The 20,574-nt window shown below is 44.3% G+C and overlaps 1 protein-coding gene across 2 annotated transcripts in view; it reads right to left on the reverse strand.

The window, feature by feature from the left end:
- The window catches only part of LOC117811510 (arginyl-tRNA--protein transferase 1), a 94,275-nt gene that overhangs the window by 27,411 nt on the left and 46,290 nt on the right, over positions 1–20,574 (reverse strand). For both annotated transcript variants that reach the window (XM_034681834.1, XM_034681835.1), the window contains exons 9-10: positions 16,450–16,631; positions 7,431–7,530 (exon numbers count right to left, since the gene is read on the reverse strand). In XM_034681834.1, the coding sequence (XP_034537725.1) occupies positions 7,431–7,530; positions 16,450–16,631 (282 nt within the window). The remainder of the gene's footprint in view (positions 1–7,430; positions 7,531–16,449; positions 16,632–20,574) is intronic.

Consider the following 20,574-nt stretch of genomic DNA (forward strand, 5'->3'; position numbering starts at 1 on the left):
TTTAAAAAAAAACAAAAAAAAACAAAAAAACAAAGTTCTTCTGCTCTCTTTATTTTTCTGTTATTCAAAGACAGCCGGTGTTGGATCAGGACTCAGGTATTAGAAGTGGAAAAGTAAAAGTGTTTTTGGACGTTTTCTAAAATAAAGAAATTATAATTATTCATTTGGGGCCAAATATGCAGAGTTTATTCCACTGATGTGAATCCAAACAGGGGGAAAACACCTCAACGTTCAGGTGTGTGTTCCTGATTCCAGAGAAATGAGTTCCTATGCACTCAGCCAGGTGTAGCTGTTGGAGGTGACAGAAATCCTGCAGACACAACTTTCACTTCCCGCCCCTCTCTCTCTCTCTCTCCGTCACCTGGACAGATTGATCTCAGCCCCCCTGGACTCTACAGCTCTGTGTGCCGTGTGCAAACTGCTGGCTGCGGCTGCAGGACTGACCGGCTCTCTGACGGTGTTTGTTGTTTGTGGACGAGGAGGAGTCTGGCTGAAAGGGAGCGGAGGTGCAGCTGCCACCACAGCTCTTTAAAAGTCAGAGAGAGGGACCGCCGGGAAACGAATAATCCTTTTCATCTTGCCTCCTTTTCTCATTTGGCACACATTTTGTCACTCCTTTCTTTCTCTCCATCTGTCCTCTTCCTCCTCCTTTCACTCACTCCTTCTTTCTCCCCTCTCTGTGGAAAATTTAATGGTTTCCTGGGCTCAGAGCGAGACATTCTTTCACAGTGAACAATAATAACAAGAGTAAGAGCCACTTCATGTTACTCTCTCTCTCTCTCTCTCAGCGGGTACGAGCGGCCTGTTCTGTCTGTTCTCTGAGTGTGTTTGTGCGCTCTCCTCCTTAAAGAGCTTCTTCTGTTAAAATCAGGTTCTGCAGAGCGGAGAAGCCAAGTGTTCTTACGCCTCGTTTTTTATCATCAAAGTCTTCTTTTAAAATAACCTGCACAGACGAGAGCAAGCCACACTTTCTGCAAAGAAATGGAAAATCACTTCAACGTGGCAGAGACCTCCAGTCCCGGTTCAGTTCAGATTAAAGAGGAAATACATCAAATGTAAGTCAGGGAACGTTTTGTGAGCTGCAGGAGCTGGATGGTGGAGTTCATGGACGAGGAGGAGGAGGAGGAGGGTGAGCTGCAGGGAAACATGCTGATGCCGATCATGTTTAACTCTTCATGAGAGCATGAAGCTCTCTGCAGATTCAGGCATGTGCAGTGAAGTCCTGATGGTGCCAGGATCCATGGAGCATGCAGCGACATGATGTCTTTTTGTTTGGAAAGCCCCGACAGTCGTGAGTTCAGCCGGTGGCGGTGAGCGCTGTGCAGAGTGTCGGCTCACATCTGAACACAATCCATCACACAGGCTGCAAACACGCGGCTCCACATGCAGATGAACAGAAACAACGTGCTTACACTTTGTTTACGCTGCTTTCTAAGTTACTGAAGATAGAGTTCACATTAAGGACCTCTGATGACCCTTCAGGTCACAGATCGGAGCTCTCTGAGGGACAGGGTCTCCGTTAATCCTGATTCCTGAGCGGTTCATTCAGACGACTTTCAGCCTCACATGAAACCCGACATGAAGAGTGGCAGAAGGGCCAAGACCCCGGCTCTCATTTAGCCTCCTACAGCTTCACCTTCTGCTCTCTGCAGACTCACATCAGAGGAGCAGGGAGGGTCCGAGGACCGGGGACAAGAGCCAGGGGCAGGATGTCACGTCTAACCCTGAACCCACCAGCCAAACCAGCACGGCTCTGTGGGACGCCCCGTCCCAGCTCAGAGAACAAAGACGAGGGGCTGACACTGGCCAGGCAGCCCCCTGTTCCTGGCTGGACTCCAAGTCTTCTAGGACTCTTAAAGGGGGCTCTGCAGGACCATGTCCAGGCTCTGGCACTGCTAAGGAGTTTAAAACCAGTCACACACAGAGCTCAGAGAGACGTGAGCTGGCAGAGAGGACTTTTCTTCAACTGAGAGGGTCCAAAATAAAAACACGAATAAGAGTCTCAGAGCCGCATTCTGAACACATGCAGATCCTCCAGACTTCTCAAAACTGGGTCCAGACTGTTTCAGACTGGGTCCAGACTTTTTTACACAGGGTCCAGACTTTTTCAGATTGGGTCCAGACTTTTTTACACAGGGTCCAGACTTTTTCAGACAGGATCCTGACTTTTTCAGACCTTGTCCAGACTTTTTCAGAACGGGTCAAGACTTTTCAGACCGGGTCCAGACTGTTCAAGACTGGGTCCAGACTTTTTCAGACTGGGTCCAGACTGTCCCAGACTGGGTCCAGACTTTTTTAAACTGGGTCCACACTGTTCCTTACTGGGTCCAGACTTTTTCATATTGGGTCCAGACTTTTTCAGACAGGGTCCAGACCTTTTTACATAGGGTCCAGACTTTTCCAGACTTCTTCAGACCGGGTCCAGACTTTTTTAGACCGGGTCAAGACTTTTTTACATAGGGTCCAGACTTTTCCAGACTTTTTCGGACAGGGTCCAGACCTTTTCAGATATGGTCCAGACTTTTTCAGACCGGGTCCAGACTTTTTTTACATAGGGTCCAGACTTTTCCAGACTTTTTCGGACAGGGTCCAGACCTTTTCAGATATGGTCCAGACTTTTTCAGACCGAGTCAAGACTTTCAGTCTGAGTCCAGACAGTTCCACACTGGGTCCAGACTTTTTCAGGCTGGGTCCAGATCTTCAGGCTGGGTCCAGACTTTTTAAGACTTGGAACAGACTTTTTCAGATTGGGTCCAGACTTTTTCAGATTGGGTCCAGACTTTTTCAGACCAGGTCAAGACTTTTAAGACTGGGTCCAGACTGTTCCAGACAAGGTCCAGACTTTTTCAGACTGGGTCCAAACTTTTTCAGACTGGGTCCAGACTGTTCCAGACAAGGTCCAGACTGTTGCAGACAGTGTCCAGACTTTTTCAGACAAGGTCCAGATCTTCAGGCTGGGTCCAGACTTTTTAAGACTTGGTACAGACTTTTCCAGACAGTGTTCAGACTTTTTCAGAAAGGGCCCAGACTTGGTCCAGACTTGTTCAGATTGAGTCCAGACTTTTTAGAGAGGGTCCAGACTTGGTACAGACTGTTTCAGGCTGGGTCCAGACTCTTCAGGGTGTACGTGTGCGTATAAAAGCAGCTTCAGACTCTGGAGGAAGTGATGGGTCAGGGCAGACAAAGAACAGCTCAGGTGGAGGCTCAACAGAGTCTCACCTTACATGATAAACTCTGCAGTTCTCTGAGCCCGGTGTAACGTGTAGATTCAGTTTTTAGCGTCACTGTAAACAGACGTGATTAAGCTCCTGGTGTCCGTTACACAAACAAAGCAGCTCATCTCTCCTCGGGGAACGAGACTCAGACCGAACAATCAGGTGAATTCCACGGAGAGGAAACAGGTTTCAGACGGAGAGACGTTTCAGCGATCATGTCAGCGCGTTGAGTCCAGTCAGGTGACGCTGACCGGGATAAGCTGCTCTCATTATAACAGAGAAGAAGAGTGTCAGCAGCTTCTGTAGAGTGAAACTGACTGTTACACATCAGGCTGTTTCAGTTTATACAGAGTCATGCAGAACAGACTTCAATCAGTCCAAAATGCTCCATCATTATGAAGAGATTGTTCCTTATACCAAGAAGTATCGACTCTTTTCGACCTTCAGGATGTGGCGAGATGATCTAACTAGAACACTTGGAGAGTATTCGTTCCACTTTGAGAGATAAACTTCTACAATTCAACAAGATTTCGATGACCCTAGTGTCATATCTTACTACTAAAAAAATTGAGAATGAAAGGAGGACAGGGGAAGGAATATGGGGAGTCAAGGCAAGGCAAGTTTATTTAAAAAGCAGCTTTCATACAAAGAGCAATTCAAAGTGCTCTGGAACTTTCTGGACAACTCAGGAGTTGTATTTATTTTATTTTAGTATCATTTATTTATTTTAAGTATTTATTTTTATTTATCTATAAATGTATTTATATCTATTAATTATTTTTGTATTAAGTAATTTTTTTTTTATTCAGATATTTTTTTACAATGATGAATTTATTTGTCTTTTATTTATTTATTTATTTTTCATTGATTCACTTACTTGTCTTTTGTTTATTTATTTGATTTTACATTAATTTATCTTTTTTTCATTTATCAATTTATTTACATTGTTTAATGTATTTTTTTACACTGATTAAGTAATATATTTCATGTATTTATTTATTTGTATTTATTTGTATTTATTTATTTATTTATTTATATATACTTATTTCTTTTTATATTGATTAATGTATTTGTCTTTTTAACCTCTTTTATTACTGAACATTGCTTGACTCCATCCAAACTAATCTGTCTTTCCTTCCATTTGTTATTGTTCTTTAAAATAACATAATATAATATAATAGTATAGTATAGTGTAATATATTTTAATAAAACCTTCATACTTCTATCAATAAATGATTCTGATTTGGTTGGACAATTGTAAAAGTATCATTCAACCAAAAGTCATAAATGAGACCTGAACGTATACCTTGAATGTGTGTAACATAACTGCTCAATAAAAATACATATGCATGTTTTTCTCTTAAATTAGACACAACTAGGTCCCCTAAAGTTTCACTTTGGCATCCCACAGGTGTCTGATTTTTTGTAAATCAAACTGCAGAAAGCCCAACACTTAGCAATGTTTCACAAAGTGAAATACAGAGAACTTCAGGGGGATAAATAACTGAGTAAGAACTTGTGAAGCATCATCTCAGCATGCAGGCCGGATGATGCAGAGATAAATGTGCAGAGAGAGTTCCAGTAGAGGTGCTGAGCGGAGACGAGGGGGGCAGGTGGAGAAAAAGAGAGAGGAGGTGGTGTTTGAGCCGTTTGAGTGGTGTCCAGCCGGGTTCAAGTGCTGCTGTTTGGGTCCTTAAAGAGGCGAGCAGCAGGACTCAGATCCAGAACTTTAAACCTCCAACACAACAACAGCAGAGTTTAGGGGCTCCCCTCTCTGAAGCTTCAACAATCCCCCCGTATGTGTGTGTGCATTAATGAACTACTCAGGCTCATATGCAAATCAGACAATGGAGCGAGACACCAAGCATGTGCTGAGAGTGTGTTAGAGCGCGGGTGTGTTTCTGTGGGAGTGTGAGAGCAGAAAGGTGGGAACTGGGCAACCTTCTCACCCTTCTTCTGTGTCCCCCCCTGAAGGGGAGAATAGGAAGAAGTGGGGAGGCTGTGAACAAGACGCTGCAGAGGCAACAGACAGAGGAGGCAGGGGGAGTAAATACCTCTGCAGGGGGGGTTTGGTGCTGGGGTAACCGTGTGATCCAGATTCAACACATACACACACGGACACATAAACACAGCAAACACACTCACATGCACGGCCCCGATGGAGAGAACGGGCAGAGCACAAAACAAGATGTAAAGGGATAAAAAGATGTGGCACTCGGCCATAATCCCCAACAAGACATCAGTCTCCTAACAAGAACGTTCTCTGGGAACTTCTGAATGAAATGACATGGAGAAAAGAGGAATCAGACAATGAAGGAGAGGGAAAAGATGAATGGTGAATCTCTGCCAAACTGAAGCTGAACATGTTAAAGTGTTTGGTGAGAACGTTGGGGAGTAGCGGCTCCTGTGTGCATGAGTCTGCATATACATTTCAGATTCTTCTGCAGGTTCAGACAGTTCATGTTCTGCACGTGTGTAGAAATATGCATATATCTGAGCATGAACGGCATGACCCTTTCTTCAACCTGTAATGTCTTCAGCAGCCTCGTCCTCTCCTCCTGCATGAACCTCCCTACATCTCCTCTGCTCCTCTCTCTCTGGTTACGTCTGACGCTGCACACGCTTCTCGTTTGCATATATGTTTTCTGAAGGTTTGCATGTGAGAATCATCAAGTAACCTCTGCAAACATCTGCAGCTCTGTGACCACAAACATGAAGAACACAGAATAACATCTACGCTCATTTACCTGCAGATAAACACCCATCTTATCCTCTCTGTCATGGGCCTCCCTCTGGATATCACACACCAAACCAGCAGCATGTTACCTAAGAGTGCTTTTCAAAGTGATGCATGAAATAAAACACTATTTTATATCATGCATCTGGGTGTATTTTGAAGCATTTCATCCCAGCCACAGACAGCTTCCTGTAAATCAATTATTAAAGATGTAATCCATGAAGAAACAACACCAGTAGGTGCCGGTTCCTCCTCTTTGAAGCAGCTTTGCATGCCGCTAACTAACAGCAATGAGACTTCTGGTTCGCTGTAGCTTTGCATGTTTAAAAACTGTTCCTCCATATAGTAATTTAACCCTCTTTCTCACCTCGTCTTCTAAAACTCGTCCCTGAAATGTGCTGCAGAGCTGCACGGACGTACAGGCAGCTAAATGTACAAGGAGAACTTTCAGCGTGCCCTGATCTAAGTGGAAACAAAAGCGTGAAAGCCCAAAGACGGGCCCCTCTCGAGGCATTTGCACCTATGATAACAAAGTAAGGAAGACATAGAGGGAGCTGGTCTTCCTTCTCATTTATGAGCGGACAGTTGGGACATTGAACGCCTCAGGTAAGAGAGAGAGGAGACACATCTCATGAAATAGACTCTGCAGCGTCACAGTGATGTGTCCATGAAACTGTCAGACGGATTCACCATCAGGGGAGGGAATCAGCATCCAACATGTTTATTTCTGCTGTAAAGATCGTCTTCTTTGAATGGGTGTGTATGTGGTTTCTTTTAATTCTTCAGCCAGCCTCTAGTGGATATTTGAGGGACTGCAGTTTATAACACTTTTGCATTGGTTTCACATTTTAAGACCGGAGGTTGCTGCTTGGTATTCAGCTGCTGCCCTCTTCTTCTATGGTAAATCAACTGCAGTTCACGGTTCCCTCATTCTCGCCGTTAGCGCCACAGAGTGGAGTCATTAAGTAGTAACACTGTGAGGGAAGCCTAGCCCCGTATTCATCCACACATAGCTCCCACATATCAACACAGGTCAGGACCACAATATATTGGCGTATCCATATTTTGTCCCGACCTTATTTACCATCGGTCCTCTACTCAGGATAACGGCACAGGACGGAGATCATCGGACTCTGATGTCTCACAGACGTTGGGTAAAGCATTATATATATATGGCTTAAAGTGATGAAGGATCACTGAGCTTAATATCAAACATCCAGTGAAATCTGTTTCCTCCTTCAGTGTCTGCAGGTGTCAGGACTTAAAGATCTAAAGTTTGGTCGTGTTTCCATCAGGTGATTGAGTTTAACTCAAACAGGACCTTCAAATGTTGCAGGACTAATGTGTTCCCATGACTAAGACACTTACATATAATAAAGAACATTACATTTTAAAAAGTTCCTGGTCATATGAAGATTGTTTTCACATTTTAAAACCTCAGACACACGTCGTTCAGGAGAAGAGAGGATAGTTCTTACCTTGTAGCGCATCTTGGGACAGGAGTAGATGTAGAAGCCCAGGTAGTAGTAGGACAGCTTGGGGGACTGTTTATGCAGCTGCCTGGTGAACAAGATCTCCCTGCAGGAGGAAACACACACACACACGCAAATGTTACTTGCTTCTCAAACAGACGTCTCGCTGCAACAAACTGAGCAACATTTCAAACTTCTGATATAAGAAACTCATGCACAGTTTACACTATGACAGAGTTTGTTGATTTACTGTAAATGCATCCACTTTTACTACAAACTATTATCCTCATGAACGACTACTTTGCTGCCTTCTTCACGTTTCCTCAGAGACCAAAGAGACCGTATGACCGATAATGTAATAGGCACTTTATTACTGTCTGAAGATGTACATGCCATACTGCCTCTGTTTTTCTACTTGTATTGTACACTGATTACCTCATACAGAGATATGTGCACGCACTGATTTTTTTTTCACATGCACTGTCTGCCAAAGAAAATTAATAAATAGATTTGGAAAAAAAAAAAAAGATGGGAGCATCAAGTCCTGATGTTAAGAAGCTGAAACCAGGAATGTTTCATATTAATATTAAAAAACAAACAATATGACTTATAGTTCATCAGAAATCATTTTCTTTCAGGGTTCCCACTCTTTTCCAGAGATCATTTTCCAGGACATTTCCAGTGATGATCAAGCTGATATGACAGTCTAAATTTAGTTCCTAAATAGTCTAATATGTTCCTCTCAGTGGAAGTCTACATTGAAGACATGCAGTCTATGGCTATCCATGAAATCATCTCTTACATGATTAAAAATGATGGCAAATTTATTATAGAATAATGCAACTGCAGATGTACAGCACTTCACTTTATTAGTGCAACCAAGCAACAATGATGGGCAACTCTCATCTCAGCTTTCTCTTTTCTCAAAAAATACAAAATGAGCTAAGTAAAAAACAAAAGAGCCAGCAAAGGACTCTGGAAGCTGCCTTACTGAAATAAATAAATAATAATAATAATCAGAGGATCTGTGCATTAATGACCTAAATACATCTGAATGACAAAAATGGCCACAAATGTTGAATGGGGATGTGTTTTTTTAACCTTGTTAGATCGCACACAGTCATGTTGGAATCATTTTCCAGGACATTTTACTTTTTCTACAATTTTCCAGGAGTTTTCCAGGACTGGAAAACTGGTCAAATATTTTCCAGGTTTTCTTTTGGACATGTCCCGAACTACGAGAGTATTTGAAAGCCTTCTTTTTGGCAATTTCTGACATCCTGGACCTAAAGATTCAGCCATCTCCTCATATAGCCATCTTTGGCAGAGCCCCGCTTGATTTAGCTACTACTATAACGCAAAACAATGTGATAGCATTTGTGTCCCTGGTTGCCCGGAAAAGAATCCTTTTGCTTTGGAAGTCTTCTCAACCACCTTTATTCAGAGTTTGGCTAAACGATGTTTTAAGTCTGCTAAAATTGGAAAAGATAAAATTCACCATCAGGGGCTCATCGGATAAATTTTATACCCACTGGAGGCCTTTACTTGATTATGTAGACCGCCTCCCTCCCAAGGAGTTGACCCCAAAGACGGTAGCGCTAATTCAGTACCTTCTCCTTACTTCTTACCTACGTGCCCCCGTCCCTGGTGGCTGCTCCACCCCCCCCATTAGAGGCCTTTGCGCGGTGGAGTCTGGGCGCCTGGAGCCGACATGGGTCATGTGGACAATGCTGCCCGATTTAGACTCTTTCTGACTGGGATGCGAGCAGCAAACAAAACTAATATCAAACTCCTTATGAACGACATCTTATATTTCTATTTATTTATTTATTTATTTCCTTACTTATTTATTTATTTCTGTACCACGTGTTACTTGATTTTATTGTATATATTTTACATTCTGTTTTGTTAATTTGAGCTGGGGTTTGAGGGAGTGGGGTGGTGGGAGGACGGTTGTTTGTGTGTGTGTGTGTGTGTGTGTGTGTGTGTGTGTGTGTTTAAAAACAGAAAAAGACTGTTAACTATTACACTGTATTGGTTGTACTGGAATAATCCTGCAAAAACAAAATTAAAAAAAAATTAAAAAAAACTATTTTCCAGGTTTTACAGTTTTTCCAGGATGCGTGGGAACCCTGTTCTTTACATCAAGGATTATTTATAGAAATTTGAAATGCATTATATTTCATTTTTATAGCACATATAAATATTTTTACTCGTGCATCTGATGGATGTTGTGGAACATTGAAAGCATGCAGTCGGTCGTCTGCACCAAAGAGCCAGAAAACAAATAAAACCTGAGAGATGATCTGCAGGTTGTTTCTGAAACACTCGGCCAGGAGAAGTTAAAATAAATGAAATGTTTGAGATGAAACTTATTTTTCCTGAAACAGCCGTCTGTGTTTTTCTGACGGGCTGTGAGTAAACTTCTAATAAAGTTCTGAGCGAGGCCGAGGCTGAGCCGGGGAAGTTAACACCCACTCTGTAAAAAAGCAGCTTTTCCTAGTCTCATTTCATTACACAAAAACAACTGCCTCCCCTCTCCATCCACAGCGAGCCCCGCTCAGAAAGAAGGAGGTGAAGAAAGAGGGAGGGAGAAGGGGAGGGAGGGAGCGTGTAAAATAAAGATTTAGACGCTGGAAGATTTATCCTGCGTCTTCAAATACAGTAAATGTCTGCCTGCTTTATTTTTCCCCGATAGTTTCTTCCTTAATTGCATCCTTTTTTCTAAAAGCCTATTTTTCCTTCGCTCCGCCGTTTCCTTCACGATTCCATAACTGAATTCCAGCTCGGCTTTCTTCTCTTTTTGTTTCTCTCTTCCTTCCACCCGCTTAAACGGAGGGGGAGAAATCCCTTTCTTCCAAAACTTAAGAGGGAGAGAAAGAGGCCTTAAAATAAAATGGATGCACTGAAAAATAAGACATGGGACAAAGCAGGCCAAGCCAGCGAGGAGGGGAGGGAGGGGGGGAGGGAGGGAGAGAGCAGGAGGAGAATATAAAAGAGGAGGGTCAAGAAAGAGAAAGGGACGGAGAAGAGAGCGAGGTGCTGGAAGGTCACCCACTTGCTGCCAGGTTCCTGGGTTCCCATCCCCTCTCCACAAAAGCGCCCGGCAGGCTTGAATTGGGGGAGGGGGGTCAAGAGAGGCGAGGGGCCCATTCACAAAAAGCCTGCGCCCCCCTCTCCCTTCACACCCCTACCTCCACCCCCATGGCAGCAGCTTGAGTCCACCATTATCCCCTCTTCAGCCATCTGACACTCCAGCACAAGCCAATTATCAAGGCCTCTACTCCTGCACACACACACACACTCACACACACTCACACACACACACACACCTGCACACAAAGGGCCCATAACGGTGCATACCTCAAGGTGCTTACTGCAGCCTTGCATGCACGCGGAAACATTTCATTACTGCCGGAGTCGAGCTGATGCAGAGAGGGAAGCATGCTAAATATATCTAACTGCATTCAACACACTTTTTATATACATGTGTGTGTGTGTGTGTGTGTGTGAGTGTGTGTGCATGTGTGTAATTGAACACACATAATGAGATGTCTGCCTGCCGTTTGAATCAACATGTGAGAGCTGAAGTAAACGTGCACACTGAGCCTGTTTGTGTTTTCAAATGTCGCTTTGTGGTCGGCTGCTGTTTGCATCTCTAAGGTGTGTTATTGAGCTCTACAGCTGAGCTTAAAAACTTTATTGTTCCCTTAAAAGTGACACCTAATTCTTTGAGACCCTGCAGAAGAACAGGTTGTGTGAAAGTGATTCATGAAAGTTGTTCTGCAGGTGAGATTTAATCTGAAAATCAGGTCGTCCAGCGGTCCGAAACCTGCAGCTTCAAACTCCTGACTGTATTTTTCACTCTCTCATTAATATGCATGCTCAAATACACATGCATATACAAAGCCTGACTGTATGCAGGAAGTGAGGAGTATTTAAGACTTGGATCAGGATCAGGCAGCACACCACAACCAGGACATCCCTAAAAAGAAAGTGATCCATGTTGGACACCAGCTGTGTTTCCTGCACACAGCGCCTCAGGCTCCTCATTACGAGCCTCTTTCCTCCTCCTCCTCCTTCTCCCCCTCCTCCCCCTCCTCCTCCTCCTCTCTCTGCACTCTGAGCCCGAAACAGAGAGAGCTCCACGAAACCTCTCAACACCCCCCTCTCCTGTCTCTGCAGCAGAACCACACACAGGCTCACACCTCCAGTTACCATGAGGGAACACATCACAGGACAGATAGGAGTACGTCTGCTCACACTTGGGATTAAAATGCATCTCTCACACCGGTCCAAGGCTGCATCTAAAAGAAATACTGTGCACCATGTTCAGGCTTCTTTAAAGAGTTCAATTTATTAATCTCTCTGTGAAGTTTGTTTGGAGCATTTTGTCGTCGAGCTGCAGAAACTTTAAGTTCCTTCATGATTAGAGCCTCTGATTATTAACTGTATATCTGCTCCTGCTGTATCTGGACCAGTATCCTGAGTCTCCTCTGCAGACTCTACCTGACCTGTATGATGTGATCTCTGCACACATTCACAGTCTGATCCACAACAATGTCAGTGACACATGTCTGACCACGAACAGACAGACCTCTAACTTTAGTCCAGACTGAGTGTGATAACTCTCAGCCTGTCTTTCCTTCAGGTGTGCAGAAACTACACATTTAAAACAAAGACATTAACAATACATCTCTGTGATCTTATCGGCCATCAGGAGCAGGTGTAGTTAGGCTTGACATCCTAACCCTGTTTTATGCCAATTCATTTTGCGTTTTTAAACATCTTCTTTTTTTTTTGTAGTTATATTTTTTGGCCTTTTTGCCTTTATTCCATAGGACAGCTGAAGAGAGACAGGAAATGTGGGGAGTAGAGAGTGGGGGAAGACATGCAGGAAATAGTGGACCAGCAGGGAATCGAACCGGCGACCTCTGCGACAAGGACTGTAGCCTTTATACGTGGGGTGCCTAGACCGCTAGGCCACCAGCGCCCCTCATTTTGCTTCTTTATTCTTCTTTTATTTGAAACCAAGTTTTAAGCTCGTACAGCTCTTTGGTCAGCTGTGGTTCCTCAAGGTTCGAGGTCCTTTATCATCATTTCATGCTTCCAACAAACAAAATGTGTCCCTTGACCTTTGTAATAACTTAAATAATTTAATATGATAACATATACTTTAAGGTTTTTCTTTTAAATCTGGTGTTTAAATAACTTTATTTTGAATATTGAACGAGAGATAACAATAAAAAAGGTATATATCAGCTTTATGATACATGCACATGCATTTCTAGAGACTGATTCTTGTGTTTGTTGTGTTAAAAATCAAGTGAAGTTCTAAAAACTGCAGTTCCTCGAGTGTCCACTAGAGGCTGGCCCCAAAAGTACTGTAAACCACATACACACCCATTCAAAGAGCCGATCTTTACAGCAGAAATAAACATGTTTACAGCCTGGTTCAAAAAACAGTTTAGGTCTGAAGAGCTCATTTCTCTATTAGCACACACAGTACAGGGGGGGGGGGATTTATTATAACTCTGCCTTTTTGAAGATATTAAACTTCTGAGTTTTGCCCAAATAAGGGCGTGCCTGACTTGATTGACAGGTGGGAACACTGTAGCTGTAGCGAGGAGGCTAAAGGCCCGCCTCTTCACCTCACACTAGCTCCACAGAAGTTAGGTCGAGTTTAGCATTTCCAATATGGCACCCGCTGACGATCGGCTTCAAAACAAGGCTTCAGGAACAGATGGGTGACGTCACGGAGACTACGTCCATTTATTATACAGGATATGGTTTAAATACGTGATAAGACGAGTCTGTGTGCACAAAGTGTGATCCCTGGTTTTTCACGTGTTTTTTAAAAGGAGCACTCGGGGCCTGCTGTTGAGAAGAAACATCATCAAACTCAATAAAGTTTACAGACCTCCGGACAGAGTCAGCCCCATCCAAGCAGACTAGGGAGTGTCCAGCCCGGATCAAAGACCTGGACTCCAGTGTCTGTAAACAGACGGGAGGGTTCCAGTCCTCCTCCTCACTGAGCGCTGTGTGTTACTGCTGGACTCAGACTCCTAAAATAATATGTGATCAGTGTGTGTGTGTGTGTGTGAGATGCCCAGGGTGTTCCCTATATACGAGCAGGGCCTGTCTGTTCTAACCACTGGATCACACACACACACACACATGCACGAATGCTCATAACTCACACACTCACACCTGAACACACCAACTTTGAAGCTGAGATCACCCAGACTCCCACATCTGTGCAGAAATATTTTAAAAAGCCTTTCTCACATTATTAAGTTACATTTTACAGGAAACTCTGGATATATGTGTGCGTGTGTGTGTGTGTGTGTGTGTGTGTGTGTGTGTGTGTGTGTGTGTGTGTGTGTGTGTGTGTGTGCGTGTGTGTGCGTGCGTGTGTGTTCTCCTGTTTCATCTTGGCAGGCAGAGCTGTCGTCAGCTGAACCACAAACAGAGCGCTGCCTCAACCAATCAAGTGCTCAGACGGAGGTATTTTTCCTGACCTGCAGCATTATGGCACTTATAGTATTCAGTTCTAAGAGAAGATCAAAAGTGGGAGGGGCCGAAGAGATCAAGAGTCAGGGGTAGAGCAGGTTAAGAGCGGGGCAAGTACAGAGGGAGGAAGAATAAAAAGAGAGAACAAAGAAGGGAGTCACCGTGAGAAGGAGAAAGTCCTCTCTTTAAGGAGCTCACTGTAACTTTGGACGAATCCTCTCCTTCTTCTCACAGACACGGTTTAATATCTGTGAATTATCTGCATCCAGTCAAAGCTTTATTTCCTCATGTAGCATCAAAGCAAGCTGCAGCATCATCTCTGTGATTTCATAAAATGAGCACTGACATGTTACAGTTCAGACCCGCCTCTAATCTGAACGGTGACCTATGTAGGATCAAAATGTGGAGCCCCCACCTCCTCTCCTACGGCCTTTTATTACCTCATGACCACAGACGTAACTAAGAACACATCCAGTGTTTCATACTCATACATGAAACTTTGGCAGACTGATAAACTCGTGGACCTCTCCTCTCGCTCTCCGTCCACCTCTGTGTGCCGCATCGTCTGAGAGATGTCCTCTCGTACTCTGGCAGCATCTCGTGTCATAACATCAGCCCTCACTCTGCACTATCAGAGTTTTGCCTCCACAGACTCGTCTTTGTTCTCTTTTCATATATTCATGCCAGTTTGCAACATTAAGCCTTTAAAGTCCTCAATCAGAGACTTTTATTTCACTAGAGATCAAACTGTAAGAGTGCAAGAATAAGAAGAAATAGGAAAACCTTTTTGTGGAGGCTTAGCCAGGATCTTGAAACAATACATAACAACACGAAACAACACGAAACAACACGTAACAACACGTAACAACACGTAACAACACGAAACAACACGAAACAATACGAAACAACATGAAACAACACGAAACAACACGAAACAATACGAAACAACACGAAACAATACGAAACGACATGAAACAACACGAAACAACACGAAACAATACGAAACAACATGAAACAACACGAAACAACACGTAACAATACGAAACAATACGTAACAACACGAAGCAACACGAAACAATACATAACAACACGAAACAACACAAAACAACATGAAACAACACGTAACAATACGAAACAACACGTAACAATACGAAACAACACGTAACAATCCGAAACAACACGAAACAACACAAAACAATACGAAACAACACGTAACAATACAAAACAACACGAAACAACACGAAACAACACGTAACAACACGTAACAACACGAAACAATACGAAACAACACAAAACAACACGAAACAACACGAAACAACACGAAACAACACGTTACAATACGAAACAATACGTAACGACACGAAACAACACGAAACAATACGTAACGACGCGAAACAACACGTTACAATACGAAACAATACGTAACAACACGAAACAACACGAAACAACACGTTACAATACGAAACAATACGTAACGACGCGAAACAACACGAAAGAACACGAAACAACACGAAACAACACGTTACAATACGTAACGACACGAAACAACACGAAACAATACGTAACAATACGTAACAACACAAAACAACACGAAACGATAAGAAAGTCACAACACAATAATGACACCACATGATACGACATGAAACAGAAGTCACGATACCATATGAAATGTTACGACCAAGGGTGCATCTCGCTCGGCTGGAAGTGAGGCTTTCAGCAGAGTGTCTGCCCCCTGGTGGGCTGGCTGCAGTATAGGTCAAAAAATCCGTCGGGGGAGCAGTCAAACTTTAAAAAATAAAGACATGACGTACGAACGTTTCTCACATCCGTATGCTGTGGTGATATGTAGTTAATATTTGACTGTTTTGTGTCCAAGGCCTCTTTTCTTCAAACTTCAAAGGACACACAGAGTCATGTGACGCTACGCTGTACGGCGGAGCTTGTTACCGTGGCTTCGCAGGCTCTGGCTGCACAATGGCGGCGCCCAGGAGCGGGATTTTTTGGCTTCAGAACCGTACAACGGGAAGAGGCGGAGCAACGCTGTCCATTTTTATTTACAGTCTATGGTTACGACACTAACGACAAGAAACGATACGAACAGCAAGAAATGACACAAAATGATTCAACCTTAAAAGACATGACCAGAAACGGCACGATACGAAACAATACCAAAAATATGATTCAACATAATCTGTGACAAGACAAACTTTAGATTAAGTGTGTGGTACAGTACAGGGGTCTCAAGTTTAGTCTGCCATGTTATGATATTATACAGTACAGGGGGATGATATGATACGGTTGAAGACAATAAGATATGATATGTTGCGATTCAGTAGGAAAGGATGGGATATATTAAGATTATATACAAAGCTTGATTCATAAAGGTAACTGGACTTAGTAGAAATTCTTGAAACGTTTGAACCCCAAACTCCTTCCAGTGGTCTCTTCCATCAGGATTATATGAAAGCTTTTTACACAGAGAGGGGGGAAAGGGTGGCCGGTCAGTACCCACCTGAGAGCAGAGTAGGAGCCCAGAGACAGCGAGGCAAATTCTGGGTGGTAATACAGGTACACGGAGGACACACAGGTGGGCAGGATGTCGATCACCCCCACCGCCACGATGCGCCCGTCCAGCCAGTACTGCTGGTGGAAGGATCCGTAACCGACCTCGGGCCCATCTGGAGAATATTCAGCCTGTGGAGGGGCAGAGAGAGAGGAGGAGGTGGTCACTGGTCAAAACAATAGTGGCGCTCTGGTGTGTAGTAAAGTGGAATATATAAATCACAGCGGACTGAGGCTGTGGTATTTAACGGGACTTTACTTTCTCTGTCTCACACACACACACACGCACACACACACCTGTATAAATGTGTATTACACGCCAGGCTTCTCCCTGCCAGGCCTCACATATTATGAGAGGGGGTGTACAGTAGCCTCAAGTTCAGCCTGCTAATGGCTCCCAAATGTGGAGCGGGAGCAGCAGCAGGGTGGAGGTAAGAGTGGGGGGGCTGTGGCCACAGAAACACTCCAGGAGAGGACTTTTTAATAAAGGACCCTGCATGACTAAAATCCATTTCAGCAGGCGATGGTGGAGTGCTGCCAAGCCTTCTCCTATATGTCTGCGTCTGCTCTCTACATGTGGCATTGAAGAATGTGGGTGTAGGTGCTCAACCACCGCCTCTGCCTAACCCTGGAATATTCTATTACTCTTTCAGGAGGGCCACATTTATAGGAAAAGGGGAGGTGGACAGTTGGTATTCTATATGTCGGACCTGTAAAGTTAAATGTTGACAGTTTAGGTATTTAGGAATAAGAAATCTCCCTGATGGTCCGGTTTGCGACCTACAAAGCTCTCAATGATCAGACACCTTTGTATCTTAAAGAGCTCAAAGTGCCCTAGTATGGGAGGTCAAGCCTTCAGTTATCAGGCCCCTCTTCTTTGGAATCATCTACCAGTCAGGGTCCGGGAGGCAGACACCCTCTCCACTTTTAAGAGTAGGCTTCAAACTTTCCTTTTTGATAAAGCTTATAGTTAGAGCTGGATCAGGCTTGGACCAGCTCTTAGTTATGCTGCTATAGGCTGAGACTGCTATAGGCTCAGACTGTTTTGGCTTAGACTACTCTAGGCTCAGATTGATATAGGCTCGGAGTGTAATGGTTTGGACTGCTTTAAGGTTTAGACTACAATAGGCTTAGACTGCTATAGGTTTACGCTACACGACCAGCTCTTAGTTATGCTGCTATAGGCTTAGACTGCCACTGGGAATCTATGTCAGCCCCCTCCCCCCACCCCTACATCAATTACTTTAACTCTCCCTGTCCTATTAAAGTTACTAACCATAGACCTTAGACATTAGTTATGCTGCTATAGGCTTAGACTGACACACTGGGATCCTGTCTTTCCCTCTCTCTCCTCTGTCTGCCTGTCTCTCACTTTAACTCTTCCTGTCCCATTAAAGTTCCTAACCATAGACCTTTCTGGAGTCCCTGAGCTCCCTTGTCCCGTAGGTTCCTCTGGATCTCTGCTGCTGTGGACGTGCCAGACTCCAGCTGCTACAACTACTACTATCCGTCTCACCACTATCACCTCTCTCTCTCTTCACCTCCCTCTATCCCTCTCTCCAACACGGTCTCAGCAGATGTGTGTCTAACATGAGTCTGGTCCTGCTGGAGGTTTCTGCCTGTTAAAGGAAGTTTGTCCTTGCCACTGTAACTTGCTAAATGCTGCAAAGTGCTCTGCTCATGGTGGATTAAGATGAGATCAGACTGAGTCCTGTCTGTGAGATGGGACTTGATCTGATCCGGTCTTGATGTTGGGTCTTTGTTAATAAGAGCACAAAGAGTACGGTCTGGACCTGCTCTGTTTGGAAAGAGTCTTCAGATATATGAGGGTCATTAAAGGGTGTTTTTTCGCCCGCAGGTCTGGTCTACACAGTTAATAACACAGTGATGTGTTTCTCATGAAGGATCCGCATGCTGAGTTTTTCAATCAGGACTCTTGAGTGCTTTTCTTACAGAGGCTTAAGACTAGAGGCTCAGGGTTCAGGGTTAAAAGTCATATTAAGCCAGGGTGTTGGTTTGTGTGTGAGTGAGTGTGTGTGTGTGTGTGTGTGTGTGTGTGTGTGTGTGTGTGTGTGTGTGTGTGTGTGTGTGTAACAGGATCCCTCTCCTTCACCACCATTCATCTGGACCTGGTTAAGTAGCACAGACGCTGCTAGTTATCACAACACTCAGAGAGCTCGCATGTTTATCCATCGCACCACCGGAGCCACACTCTGACCAAATTAAACCTGATCACACACACACACACACACACAAACACACACATTCCCTCCTCAGAGTAAACCTAAGTGTGTTGCCACCTCTGTACGGAGGGCAGGTGTTATTAAAGTGTCTAAAAGAGGCGGCAGATCAGAGGACATGTGATATGAGGCAGAGATGATGTGGGCTCACTGTGAATTAACTGACTGGCAGACAAAATGAAGAGTTATCTGGATCTGAGGGGGGCTAAGGGGTGACAGGCACCACATCTGGAGCTAACTCTACTCTCTCTATGTCTCTGAGAGTGTGTGTATGAGTGTGTGTGTGTGTGTGTGTGATGCTGTCAGTCTGTATACGCAGGCAGTCTGTTATTTCTTGGCACCAGCTCCCTCAGAAACACTGCAGGCTTTGTCGGAGGCCCCTCTGTGTCGTTTAAGAGTCGTAAGTAAAAGCATAGAGCCAGAGGTGATCCGAGTGTGCGGCCAGGGAGATTTTTCTTACCCCACCTGGAGCACACACACACACACACCTCCTCCTGCAGCACTATATGAATGTGAATACGGTGCATTAGAAGTAATGGCCGTCTGCGTGCGAGTGTTTGTTTATAAGTTCATGCCGTGTTCAAGGCTGATCTTGTCTGACTGACCTGTGCGTCACCTCAGACGACAGCTTAATGGTTGTGTCCTTGCCACTGTGACAACAATCTAAACACTCTCTGGAACACTTCATACCACCCCACAGCTTTCCCTGCCGCCCCAAATCGCTCTCAGATGGACCCCGACGCACGGACATGTGAGCCGCAGTGTGTGCTGCACAAAGTGGGGGATGTGTTTGAGTGCTGAGAGAGACGTTTGGGGTGACTTATACATTTATAAGTAACAGAGCTCCAGTGTATGGCATGGACTTGGCATTTATCAAGGTAATTATGTTGGAAAATTTCACCTAAATATCATCCTGATCTGGTTTATGTTGAGGTTGCCATAGACTGAGAATAAAGGAGTTGCACTTTCAAAGCCTCATGTTTGGCCAAGATGGTTTTCTGGAGCTTACAGACAGTCAGATTATTCTTCTGATATTTACATGAACAAATCTCCAAAAGGCTTCAACAGCACAAACACGACCCAGAGGTTAAAGTTCAGGGACTGAATGAGCCGATGGGACACCTAGCAGCTCCCACCTGTCACTCAAAGAGGCCACGCCCCTAATCCTACCTCCCTTTAACCCTTAACCTGCTGTAAACAGGTGAGTTGTTTCTAAATTCAGCCGTACAGTTGTCATGAAGAGAGAAATGAGCTATAGAGACCCAAACTGTTTTTGTACCAGGCTGTAAACATGTTTATTTCTGCTGTAACATTTTAACATGGGGCTCTATGGGGACTGACTCACTGCAGGAGAAACACTCTAGAGCAGGGGTTCTCAACCTTTTTGGAGCCAGGGACCCCTTACAGGTGTGAAAATTGTCCAAGGACCCCCTCATAATTGTAACACGGATTAATCACATTAGTGATGTGTCATGATCAAAAGCTGCGGCTCTGAGAATCGATGCTTTATAGTGAATCAGAAGAGCCAGCTCGCATCCAGAGAGAGCCGGCTCCCAGTTTGTTCCTTTCTCTGCTTAGCTCTCTCAGTGCTCAGCCCCAGCTCTGCTCACAGCAGAACTTTGTTTTGATTGGTCAGCATGGCGGCCATGCGGCCAATCACATGTGAGGATATAGGATACAGGTGATGGAGGGGAGGCTGTGTATCGTGGCTTCATCTGTTCCTTCTGAGAGGGTTAGGGTTAGGGTTCTTCTCAAAGACCGGGCAAATACTCACTGAGAGGAGAAATCGGATCAGACCATCCAAGCTGAGGCATCTGATTTTTCTCAATGCCAAC

Source organism: Notolabrus celidotus, chromosome 4 (assembly GCF_009762535.1).
Source record: "Notolabrus celidotus isolate fNotCel1 chromosome 4, fNotCel1.pri, whole genome shotgun sequence".
Taxonomy (NCBI): domain Eukaryota; kingdom Metazoa; phylum Chordata; class Actinopteri; order Labriformes; family Labridae; genus Notolabrus; species Notolabrus celidotus.